The 13,697-nt window shown below is 30.7% G+C and overlaps 1 protein-coding gene across 1 annotated transcript in view; it reads left to right on the forward strand.

Moving 5' to 3' along the window:
- Positions 1–240: 240 nt before the first annotated feature.
- Positions 241–13,697, forward strand: part of LOC129246222 (putative uncharacterized protein DDB_G0277255) — a 41,692-nt gene continuing 28,235 nt past the window's right edge. The window contains exons 1-2 of the mRNA XM_054884899.1: positions 241–277; positions 4,961–5,064. Of these exons, the coding sequence (XP_054740874.1) occupies positions 241–277; positions 4,961–5,064 (141 nt within the window). The remainder of the gene's footprint in view (positions 278–4,960; positions 5,065–13,697) is intronic.

Genomic DNA, 13,697 nt, shown 5'->3' on the forward strand with positions numbered 1-13,697 from the left:
CAATTGGATGAATAATTTTGCGCCATCTTTTTTAATAAAAAAATCACTGATTCAAAACTGATTTTTTTCTTTTCAATATTTTATTACTTAAGTCTATATTTTCCGAAAGGGTGATTAATTTTGCGCCATCTTTATAAAGAAAAAAACCATTTACTGATTCAGAACTAATTTTCTTTTTCCATATTTTATTACTATATTTTTTTCCGATAGGATGACTAATTTTGCGCCACGTTGTATAAAATGACAACCCAGAAGTTAACGCCACAAGTACTACGAAGTATGTCCCCGGCTTAAAACATTTACTATGCATACGAGCAATTGACTTATTTTTTTTACATTAATTTTACGACAAAGTGAAAATAATTGGGTGGGTAGGGTTGAAAATGCCTTCGCAAAATGCACTCATCTACTGCGTCTAGTTATGAGTTCTCAATCCCTCCACTCTTTCTGGCAAGGCACCCTTCCCGGGACTACCTTCTGCATTACTTCGTGAGGGCCCAGAACGGCATCCATAAAGGATAAATTCTATTCACCCAAGTCTGGGTCCACGGTATTTGTAGCCAGTTTTCATGTCATAGGCTCGTCTTCTTGTGTCTCTATTTGTGCGCCCTCGCTCTGTTGAGGTCTACCCTTTTTTTGCATAGTACGTCCTCGATGTACCTCTTTACCGCGTTCCAGCTGTCCTTGCGTTCGAGCATTTGTTGATTATGTTGCTTGGTGCGATATCGCCAATCTGCTTCCTCAGAGCATTTCTTTTCTCGAGCTATCTGTTTCAACTAAATATCGTGTGTTCAGCGTCATCGCTCGCCGCTTCGCAGTATATGAACTTAGGATCGCTTACCTTGCCCATGTAGTATAGGTGTCTCCGAAAGTATCCCTGCCCCGAGAGGAACTGAGCTAATTGACCTCCCCGAAGTTCCTTTATACCCATTTGCCTGTTGTTGGAATGGGTTTTGCTGTCCATCTGCTACTCGGTTCAGTGTCAGTGGCTTTTCCACCGCAGCAGGATTTACCATCTGCGTTCTGCCATGCTAGTTACGACGTGTTTTTTCTTGGAGTCCCATTCATTCACGGGCCATGAGGCAGACGGGTATCTCCCTTCTATCACTAAGCCTGCAGCACCAGAGACAATGCGATAGGCTGAGGCAACTCTGAGTATCGCTATTCGTTGCATAGCCTTCAGTGCTCTGCGCTGGTTTTGCAGTTTAGCGCATCTCCCCACACTTAGCTGCCGTACAGGAGAATTGAGTTGGGAGCCGCCATGATAGGCCTTCTTTTGATCTATGTTGGTCCAGCGACGTTTGCCACTAATGTGGTTAGCATTCCCTTGACTTTGGTAGCCGCTTGCCGTATCTGGGCCCTTTTAACTTCAGTTTGTAATTTCCTGGCATTTAATTCCGTTAAGAGTAAATCACGATACAATTTGTATAATATATAATACTATTATTAATATTTTTTAATTGCACGAAATCATCTTCTAACAAAGCCACTCCAATTCATTTTTTATACATAAATTTAAAGACAAATTCATTTAAATTTAATTACATATTCACTTAAAGAGCTTTAAATTCGATTTCTAGAACAATAATTTTATTTTAAAATCCCCCAACAGCACCTAAGTATTATAAAAGCTTCATGGAACCTCACATGACCCTCTTATTCCCATACCCCTTGTCGCTCACTGCATTGCGTGTTAGCTTTCGACTGGAATCACGCGATTATAATCTCTATAATTAACAGCTTAACCAAATTAGCAGTTACCAATATATTTACTTTTGTACAAATGTACATCCACACTTATCACCTATATATACATCCATCCACACACACACTCATAAGTGCATGGCAGTGAAGCAACATTTCATGAAATGGCCGGTCTTTATTAATTTAACTAAAGTTGGAGTCATTAATGAGCAAATCCATTAGGCCTAAGCGATTAACAGGCAATCAACCTGACTTGTGTGTTATGTATATTAGTATAACGGTAAACTAATTTAACACAACATAGGCCTAACGAAATTAGACTACACGCGAATGTTGGCTACTAAAAGCACGAAAAGGCTAATGTCTTTAATGAACGGAAATTAAAAAATGCTGAATGAAAACTTGTAAAAAAATGCTAGTAAAGAAAATATTAAAGAAACCAAAAAATTATTATTTTTTTTTAATTTCGTGATGAAAAGAGCTCGAGTATAGGGGATTTGGTTAGTTGGAGTTTTCGTGTCAAATATGTAGGCAGTTTCTTAGTTTTAAGCGTTAATTAACACAAATTAAACGAATTTTCTAAACTGGTCTTGAGAAAACGGATATGTCCAGTATTGATTGAAATATTAGGGCAACTCATGATTAAGGGCAAATGAAAAGGCTTCATGGACTTTGGAAATTATTAATTAATTCTCAAAATTCATATTGCGAGGGTGTTAGCATTTAGTTTTGAGCTAAAAAAAGTTAGTTTTGAAAGCAAAATTCTGTCTTGCATTTTTTGCATTAAGTTTCTGACACTTAAAATAAATAATCGATATAAATAAATAAATAATTGGGATTGCATTAAGTGCCTGGGCAAATAGTTTTCCCGTAACTTGAAATTGAAGAAGAGACAAAGGATAAGTTACATAAAGGATGCCCAGTGGCAGAGTTAGGAATTGAAAACTAAATTAAATAAAAAAAAAAATCTTTATCACAAAAGTTTATCTCAACAACTATTACAAAGGAGACAAATTACAAATTTACTCTAAAAGTTAACCATTTCATGGGATAACTGTTGGAATCTGCCTTCCGTATTCCCTGCCACTCGCTGTAGAAGTGATGTCGGAATGCCATTAACCTTGCAAACGATATTTTCTTATCGCGCTGAGTTGGCCATTCATTGGGCTTGTTTCCTTTTAAGATATCGCCACAGGAAAAAGTCCATAGGAGTGAGATCGGGCGACCTTGATGACCAGGATATGCCACCGAAACGGCTTATCACCTCTCGGCTGAGCGCTGGCCATGTGCTATTTGCCATCGAACTTTTTGCTCGGAAACTTTGACCTTATAAACGACTCAAACCTTTACTTGGGTCATTACGTAAATATCAAATTTTTTGTAATGTGAACAAAATGTACGACGAGCAGTCGCACACGGATCATTGGCCTTGAAATACGCTTCGCACCTTTTCCCTCGTCCACTGCGACATCGTAACTAAATAACACGCACGAAAAACGAGGCTAGCTCTAGAAACTTCGAACTTATATCTAATAGAACAATACCATATGCATCTATGGCACCTATCTTCATAAGTCTTTTCACAGGGCGAGTATGCGAGTTGTGTGCTCTGCAATCAAGGATCGGGGAATCTATTCATGAACGGCTTGAAATGCGATACACGGGTTGGAGAAGTTATTTTCTGTCAAAAACTGTGCGGAAACTTAAATTTAGACTTCTGGTTTACTTTGGTTTATTTTAAGCAGAGACAGCCATTTGATGCTCACTAGTATCATATTATATCGCTTAAGGTGCTCATTTTCCCTTCTGTAGCCAAGCAGCAAGCAGGGAAAGTCAAAATTATGTGGTTGGAGAATATCTAAGCTGCCCTTCGTTTGCTTCTAAATACTTCTTCATCAAGTCGATTTGTGCAAAATATTACAGTGGCATTGTAGGAGACTACTTGGCTGTTGAACCAACTGAGAATTCTCAAGTGTTCTATCCGAATAAAGAGAGTGAAGGCGCCCTGTTTGACAACCTATAGCAACTCCTGTATTGATAGTTGCTGTGTAAGCTCAGCAATAGCTCAGATATATCGAAAAGCATTTTGGATATATGCACACACCGTTGGTGACTGAAGGAGCTTCTTAGGCTAACAAAGCCGGAGAGTTGCGGTTGCCTGCTCTTGATCGGACACTATGCCATGCGCCGAATGTCAAAATTGCTTTATATCCATTCTGCTGTAGTTTGTTGCTTGGAACACAATTAAGTGAGATCATATCATCAACTCCATGGCCTATGCGGACACCAGATGTCGTATAGTAACTAATTATTATTATTACAATATATTATCATCCCCGCCTCATCTGTCCTATTTTCGCAAGCAAAGATTCCCCACTCAGGACTTATATTGAAGTGAATATTATCAGCCCGCAATCTGTCTCTTATTGAGGTTAGTTATCGTTTTAAATATTTTGTTCATGATAACTTTTTTTGAGCAAATATTTTTTCGGTTTAAAAAATGATAAAAATTAAAAAAATGTGTGATTAAAAATGTTGTGTTGACAGTCAAAGAGCGATTTGAATCCTGAAGTCGTTTCCGACTGTGTAAAATTAAAGGTCCATATAACTTTTTCAGCAATGTTCCACCACAGGATTAAAAGAACATCTCGCTCGGTGGCACCCAAAACTGCTTCTGAAAATGCTATTACACATAGTGTGTAGGTAAATCACTTTGTAAGAGAGGTGTCCTAATAGTTTTCGGTATTGCCCATTGAAGCAGTTGTACGATTGCTTATTTGCTAATTTGTATGGAAACATTATTCTTCCCTACCATTTTCAGCATTTGTCATCCCAGTGAACTTATTTCTAGCCTAACCTAACTGATTCTAACCTAGTCTGGAATTTTTATTTCATTCACAAGTTCGATAATTGGACTGATTTGGATATAATAAAAAACAGAATTTGTAAAGTTCTGGCGATTGGGATCACCCAATCAGTCCTTGCGACTTTCGATTGATGTCGGATTGACGCTTAACGGAACCTGTTAAAGTAATCACGTTCTTGCCTAAGTTGGACTTTGTTTTTTGCAATATTATGAAGCGAACAGCTCTCAGTTTCGCCAATTTGTATATAAAAGTGAAATATTATTTCATTGCTGCTTAAAAATATATTTAATTTCATTAGAACTTTCTTATGAGTAAATATCTGACACTAAAAAATCTCTAATACTTAATTTTAATGTGTGTATTTTTCTTTCTTTCTTTTCAACTTACAGCTATATTTCAACGTTCGACTGTCGATGTGGGGCGCATAAAAATTCAAGGTGTTGCCACCTGCCTGTTTTTGTGCATGGATGCGTGCGGCGCTGTGTATGGCTCGGTAAGTTGACAGAACATCTATTTATATAAATTATCGTTGTATAGGTAAATGTGAGTGTGTATGTATGAACGTATCTATTTTCATGCAGTGACGATTCTACAAGGTGGCACCACATTAATAAGCCAATTTGGTTTTTGAATAACTTTTGGAAATTATCTATCAAATCTGTATCGCAGTGTGGTAACCTCATTCTTACAGATTTCCTTATCTTCTTCGCTTTTTTTTTATAAAAATTAATAGTTGTGAAATCATTATTCCTCGCTTATTTTTTAAATATTTGCAAAATAACTTTTCTATCAAATGAAAAAAAAAATTTTTTTTGAGTGATGGAAATCTTTATTTCGACCTTTACGTGCTCAATTGCTTGTCTGTTTGTATGCAAATGCTGTCCCATTCACGAGTGCCAAATATGACGCCATTTGTAAAAATTATAAATTTTCCGATAGAATGATTAATTTTGCGCCACCTTGTATCTTACTAAAAACGCGTGCTTTCATGCAACCCCCACACTAAAATCCGCAAAACGGAAGTCGCATAATTTGGTATTAATGATGCAGAACAATAGAACTTCCATGTCTTATCTGCTCTGTCGCAACTATTTTATTCAGTAATTCAATAATTCAAGAGGCACTCTTTAATCCATCAAACATTGACATTCTTCGTATCACACTTTGTCATCACATTCCAATGGCAATAAGTCGCAAACAAGGACTTTCCCTCGATTCCTCTTTTTGTTCTTCCCCCAAACATTTTCCTCACCTTCATAATTTATTGCATTCCTTGTTATCCTTAAACCGTTAAAAGATTGAGGTAATACCGCCGCAATAAATTAAAATACAGTCACATCCTTTGGAGGGGATCGCATTGCATTTTTTTTCATTGTATTTGAGAAGTGCTCTTAATTTTTTCACACAATAAACGAGATGACAAATTCGAATGCAATAATGAATTGAACAATGAAATATCCTTTCTTTGTAATTTTGGCCGACCTTTTTTTCGTTTGTTTGCTTTTTTTTGTTTTCCACTGCATTTGACTGGTTGTCCTCTATTGCGCCTTTTGTGGTTGGTTGCTCTCTGACTTATATTTGGCTGGCTGGCATTGTCTGGTAAACAAATGCTACACATACTTACATACCTACATACATTTATACTTACACATATGTACATACGTATACGTTAAGCCAAAGTGATAGTAAATTTTCTCAGTAGAACTTGAGCTAAGATCTGACAAAATAAAGGGTAATCCTTCTGAAAGGATTTTGGATCAATAATCGATATTTGTCGGTTTTTGTACTCCGTCATTATTCGTTTTGGATCAGGAAAGGAGATAATAGGTAGAATAGGTTCGTTAGAAAATAACAGCTTGTTTTTATTTGTTCTGATTCGTTTGCATTAGGCAATTCAGTTCGTCTTTGCAAAGCAAATATATTCGAATGGATACTAGCAAAACGCAGCCTTAAACAGATTTGCCAATAGAATAACATTATTTTTGGCAATAAATAATCCAGAACTGTGTCCGTTGAGTTTCTACCAAAAAAAAAAAGTTAAAATAAAAAATTAAATTAAATAAAACAAAATTTTTTAAATTAAATTAATTAAAAAAAAAACTGTTTAATTGAGATGAATTTTTAAACTAAATTTTAAATTAATTAAAAACAAATTGTTTTGGTAGTCCAACCGAAAGCCTCTGCTGCTAGCGCTGCGTTTGCTTAAGGTTACTTATAATTTTATTATCATGTAAGCTTTTAAAAATAAAAATAAAAAATAAATAATTTTTTGGTAGGAAAAAATTGAAGTTGCAATAATTTTCATTCTATATTTATTTATTTATTATTTACTTTCTATATTTAAAAAATTTGCAATCCTTATAAGATTTTACCAAAAAACAATTTTTTTAAACTTTAGTTATATTTTAAATTAATTGTAAACCTTAAATTAAAAATAAAATTTTTTAAATTAGATTTTTATAATTAAAAAATTTTTTTTTATACAAAATTTAAAAATTTTTTCATTGAATTTTTTTTTAGTTTTTATACCCGACTTTTAGATTATAATTTTTTGTTAGAAAAAAATTTAAGTTCCAATAATTTTTATTATACATATATTTATTATTTGCTTTCTATATTTAAAAAATTTCTAATCTTTTTTTAGATTATAATTTTTTGGTAGAGAAAAAAATTGAAGTTGCTATAATTTTTATTATTTATTTATTATCTATTTTCTATATTTAAAAAATTTCTAATCGTTATGAATTTTTGCCAAAAAAAATTTAAATACAAATATTTTAAAATTAAACTTTCTCAATTTAAACAAAATTTTTTTAACTTAAAAGTTTTTTAAACTATTTTTTATTGAGCTTTTTTGAACTTTTTATACTCGACTTTTAGATTATAATTTTTTGGTAGGAAAAAATTGAAGTTGTAATAATTTTCATTATATATTTATCTATTATTTATTTTCTATCTTAAAATGTTTTTTTTATAAAAAATTTAAAATTTGAGCTTAAATTTATTTTCACAAAAAAAATTGAATCGCACAAGGTGACACAATTTTATTTTTAATAACTTGTTTATTTTACAACAAATTTAGTCAACATTTTTTTTATTATAAAAGTTTTCTAAACAATTTTTTATTGATTTTTTTTAGTTTTTATACTCGACTTTTAGATTATAATTTTTTGGTAGAAAAAAAACTCAAGTTGCAATATTTTTTATTATATATGTATTTGTTATTTATTATTTATTTTCTGCATTTAAATTTTTTTTTATAAAAAATTTAAAATTTGAGTTTATATTTACAAAAAAATTGTATTCTTGTTTATTTTACAAGAAATCTTGACCAAGAATTTTAAAATGATGTAAAGGTTCATTTCACTGAATATGAGAAATGATAAAAAACGTTTACAACCGTTTGAAGTTTTGCTTTTATCTGTAAAATTTTTATAAAAGCAAAAATATAAATAAATTTGCGTATAAAAACTAAAACGAAAACAAAGAATTAGGGGAATTTTAATTTTCTAATCATTTAAAACATTTATCAGGCAAAGTTATAATAATTTTACAGAAATTGAGTATAAAACTGGAGCTCATTTAAATGTGCTTAAGGTGGAATAAGCAGCCGTAGCCGAATGGGTTGGTGCGTGATCACCATTCGGAATTCACAGACAGGTCGTTGGTTCGAATCTCGGTGAAAGCAAAATTAATAAAAACATTTTTCTAATAGCGGTCGCCCCTCGGCAGGCAATGGCAAACCTCCGAGTGTATTTCTGCCATGAAAAAGCTCCTCATAAAAATATCTGCCGTTCGGAGTCGGCTTGAAACTGTAGGTCCCTCCATTTGTGGAACAACACCAAGACGCACACCACAAATAGGAGGAGGAGCTCGGCCAAACACCTAACAGAAGTGTATGCGCCAATTATTTATTTTTTTTTTTATTTTAAGGTGGAATAAAAATATTATTGTAAAAAAAATTTTAGCAATTTAATTTTTATAACGTCGATTTTATTACGTCAATTTCATTCAAAAGTTAATTGTTGTTTTCGGGTATAAGAACTGATTTCAGGTTCACGGTATGGATATAATCACATTTGAAATTTTTTATATTTTACTTCCAAAACCAAGGATGAAGTTGAACCGTTTGCCGTTTTCCTGGAGTACCAAAAATTCTGAACACTTAAGCTAATCAAATAAATTACCATCCACAACAAGGAAAATTAACTACAAAAATGTTGTAACTGAGAAATAAATAAATATTTGAAAGAGTATCATTTTCACATCCTGCGGAATATAAATTTAAAAAATACCAAAATACAAGCATCACCGCAGGCGATCTACATTCACACATATTTTTCTAAGCATGTTTGTAAGTAGATCAGCCCTATGCATAAAGTAGGACCAACGATAGAAGAACATAAGCCAAAGGGCAAAAACAAAACAAAAAAACAATATACGGCAACAAAGTCTAGCGAAAACAAAAAACAACGAAGTCTAGCAAAAAACAGACACATTGAAAAGGCAAACAATTGTCTCACTTGTCATTTTCAACTGGGTCGTGGCGCCCTGCAAATGTGTCAGACGATTATTCTTTTGCGGCACATTTAACAAAAATAATTAAGAACCCCTACCCGCAAACGCATACATGCACACATGCATATATGAACACATATATATAAATATAATACATATAAAAGGATGTGCCCATGCTGAGTCAATCAACCGGTCATTCAGCCGAGAAGACACTCAGCAAAAGTGAAATGAGCTACAGCCAAAAAAAGGGAAAACAAAAAAAAAAAAATAAGAAGTGCAGTACAACAATAAGGAATTGCTCTACTTGCATCCTGGCCAGTGAGCAGGTCCTTAGTACACACACGCAGAGCAATCGAAAGAGCTGAAAATCATGTCACATTAATTTGACGCACACCCCTGGACGTCTGTCGCTTGTTATGGCTTAAGGCGCAAACCAACAACAAAATAAATAGATTTTAAGAGGATTCCAAATACATTCGCCAGCTCTAAGTTGTGCGTATTTGGTGATTTTAGTTAAAGGACTCTCAACTCAATCTACTCAGGCCTTTTGCACTTTTCTTTGGTATATAAAATCAGAAAAAAACTGCGTTAAAAGTGTTTTTTTTTATCATTTCCTTATTAAGCCGTATGCATTTTTGAATTATTTTCATTTGTAAGCTCGATTTTTTTTTAAATAAATAATTGAATAATTTTTCAAAAAATTTTATTTACATTTTTTTTTATTTTTTTCAGTTTTATACTTGACTTTTATGAAAAAATGGTTTACTAATTTTTGATACATTTTTTTAAATAAATAATTTTGTAATTTTTCAAACTTTTTTTTAATTTTTTTTTAATTACTTTCAGTTTTATGCTCGTTTTTATTTTATATATAATTTAAAAATTTTTTATTCATTTTTTTTTTATTTTTTAACTTTTTTCGGTTTTATACTCGACTTTTATAAAATAAATAATATAATAATTTTTCATAAATTGTTTTATATAAAAAGGGAAATAAAAAAAGGGTTTTAGTTTTTTATTTTTTCTCTTATTTATGCATTTTTGAATTATTTTCAGTTTTATGCTATATTTTTTTTAATAAATAATTTACTAATTTTTCATAATTTTTTTTTTAATATTTTTTTTGATGTATTTTCAGTTTTATCCTCGATTTTTTTTAAATAAATAATTGAAAATTTAAAAAAAAAGTTCAAAACTTGATATTTTAATTTTTTTTTAATTATTATCAGTTTTATGCTTCACTTTTATAAAATAAATAATTTAATCATTTTTCATACATTTCATAATTTTCATAAATAATTCATAATTTTTTTTTTTTAATTTTTTTCGGTTTTATGTGCTACTTTTTTTTTAATAAATAATTTACTAATTTTTCATAATTTTTTTTTTATTTTTATTTTTTTTTTATTTACTTTCAGTTTTATGCTCGTCTTTTTTTTTTAAATATATAATTTAATAATTTTTCATTAATTTTATTTTTAATTTTTGTTTTTTAATTTTTTTCGGTTTTATACTCGACTTTTATAAAATAAATAATAAAATAATTTTTCATAAATTCTTTTACATAAAAACGGAAATAAAAGACTTTTAGTGCTTTTTTTGTTATTTCTCGTATTTATGCATTTTCGTTGTTTTCTGGTTTATGCTCGATATTTTTTAAATAAATAATTCATATTTTTTTTTTAATTTTTTTTTAATTTTTTTCAGTTTTATGCTTCATTTTTTTAAATAAATAACTTAATAATTGTTCATAAAATTAGTTTCATATTCAAACATAAGAAAAAATGGCATTTTAAGTTCTTTTTTTTTGTTATTATTTCTCGTATTTTGGCATAATCATATTTGAATTATTTTCAGTTTTAAACGCAATATTTTATATAAGTTTCAAACTAAAAATTTTTATGTAAAAAATAAATTTTAATGACCCAAAAATTTACGTTTTTCTTTAATTTTGTATTTGTTATTTCTGATATTCAGCCATAGACATCTTTAAATAAATCACTTTCTAAATTATCAGTAGTAAATTACTTTTATATTTTCTTGTCTATCCATGACACGTCGTCAGCTCTGCCTTTTGAGTGTTCAATTATTAATTAAATTTAAATATCCAAATTCAAACTCTTTTCCAGCAATTTGCATAATTTTTTAAACAAAATGCTTATATCGCTTTCCTCAAATGTGGTCAGATGTCAATGCATTTCATTCTACTCATATCACTGCCATTTGGCCATTTGTGGCTGTGCGGCTTTCAACACACCGCGGGTGTTCCCCCAGTCTCAAGCTCGCGCTGTTACTCTCATCTGCTTCGCTCCCCACCATTATTTCGTCTTCTGTCTTCAAATTAATCGCTTTCCAATAAGCGGCAAAGCCTGATTATCAAAGTTATTATCCTGTCGCCATAGGTTTTTCTTACTTTCTTTCCTTGCAACCACACCACCAATGGCGACAAAATTGTCTCAACACCGCTGTGCGCCGCCACTCAAATCATAAACAAAAAATGTTCTACTCATTCAATTAGAAAGGCTGATGCCCACTAAATTATGTGCTGTGAACAGTTTCATTGGAAAATTCTCTACATTTCGTGCACAATCGACACAGGCTGCGAAGCAAGTGCCTTCGGCCTTTTCTTTTGCCTTTTCCACTCTAATTACTTCAATGATAAACCTTTTATTGTCGCTGGTGGCTTACGATATTGTCCAGTCGAAGCACATTTAATCCATTTATATATTGGCGGCTTATTTCACGCGTGGTGTCTGCGCCAGAGATTTTCCGACTTAGACACGATAATTATAATTTAAGTTACGTGACTTAACCACCATCAATTTCGAAGTATTCCTACACTATTGGATGCGATTCAAAGTATTTCACTTAATTTTAGTATTTGATGCCTTTTATTTGGTTAATTTGCTTGTCTGCTCTGTTTTGGCGTAGTGTCAGTTTAAATTCGTCGTTCGATACTTTAATTCTCTGTGACGGCGCCATGTATGTGGCGCACTTGCTTGTTTGTTTTGTTGTTATTCACAGCCATATAAGGCAACACAAGGCGATAAGATAGCTGGGCATGAATACGCGCATGAACTCCGCTGTTGGCTGGATAAAGTGGTCTTAATTGGAGGGAATTGAGTTGTACTTGGCTGAGTGTAAATCAGTGTTTAGCTGCAGTAAATTAGTGAATAACTCGCTTATAAGCTGGTATATTAACAGACTTATGGTAATATAGGAAATTCAGTGAATCAATTCAATAAATATCAAAAGTAGATTCGTCAAATCGAAAGAGATGCATTTATTTTGATTTGTAGGAAAATGAATGAATGAGAGTCAATTGGATTTTATTTAATGAGCGGCTGAATTCCATGATATTGCGAAGCTGTTCGGTTTTGGGTGTAGTACTAACCCAAATCGTAGTCTCAGGCTAACTAACTCAAACCGCAGTATTTACTACTTTAGAATACCCTTTTAAAAAGACAACTCATTATTCTATTGTAATCGAGCTCCGGTTGAGAACTTGGCAGCCCACGTTGGGCGCATTGTCAGAGAGATTAAGCTCATGACACAAAAACTGGCAGGCCCGATGAACATTAGAGTAATTAGTTACCTATGTGACTGAAACTATTTATGAATTCCTTGTGCGTTTGCTCTATATAATAGACCTCGATTTATATGCAAGAGAACACCCAATTTCATCAAGAAACAAATTTTCAAAACTCAACGTGATTTTGGTCCACTTGAGATTTTGAATGGGCTAGAAAACTGCGAGTTTAATAACTGAATTTTTTTTTTAAATTCTGATTAAAAATGTTTGATTCTGATTAAAGAAAATTTTGTAAAAATTTGCTAAAATTTTGTACAAATTTGCTAAAATTTATTTTTTAATTTGTAAAAGGTTTGAGAGTTGAATTTATATGATTTCTGCAGGAGAATGAACTTTATTTGCAAAAAATAGTGATATCTTTATTTATAAAATTTGTATATTTTTATTTTAATTTTATATTTTTATTATATTTTATGATTTTATTTTATTTTTATTTTAAATTTAAAACTTTTATTTTAATTAGATATTTTTATTTACATTTTTTTTCTTTTTATTTTAACTTAATATTTTAGCTAATTTTTTTGTTTTAATTTTATATTTTTATTTTTGTTTAGAAATTTTATTTAATATTTTAATTTTAATTTTATACTTTTATTTATTTTTTAATTTTATTTTATATTTTTTATATTTTGATTATATTATTTGTATTTATTTTTTTTCTTTTTATTTAAATTTTACATTTTTGTTTTTGTATAATATTTTTATTTCAACTTATTGTAATATTTTAGGCTTAACTTTATATTTTAATTTGACATTTTTATTTGTTATTTTTGTTTCAATTTTATATTTTTATTTTTCTTTTAGTATTTTTATTTAATATTTTAATTTTGTATTTTTAATTTATATTTTTATCTTAATTAAATATTTTTATTTTTTATTTTAATTATTTTTTTTAGTTTTGTTTGATATTTCTATTTGAAGTTTATATTTTTATTTTTGTTTAGTATTTGTATTCAATATTTTCATTTTTATTTCATATTTCTATATTTATTTAATATTTGTATTTCAAAATATAT

Source organism: Anastrepha obliqua, chromosome 1 (assembly GCF_027943255.1).
Source record: "Anastrepha obliqua isolate idAnaObli1 chromosome 1, idAnaObli1_1.0, whole genome shotgun sequence".
In the NCBI taxonomy this organism is placed as follows: Eukaryota; Metazoa; Arthropoda; class Insecta; order Diptera; family Tephritidae; genus Anastrepha; species Anastrepha obliqua.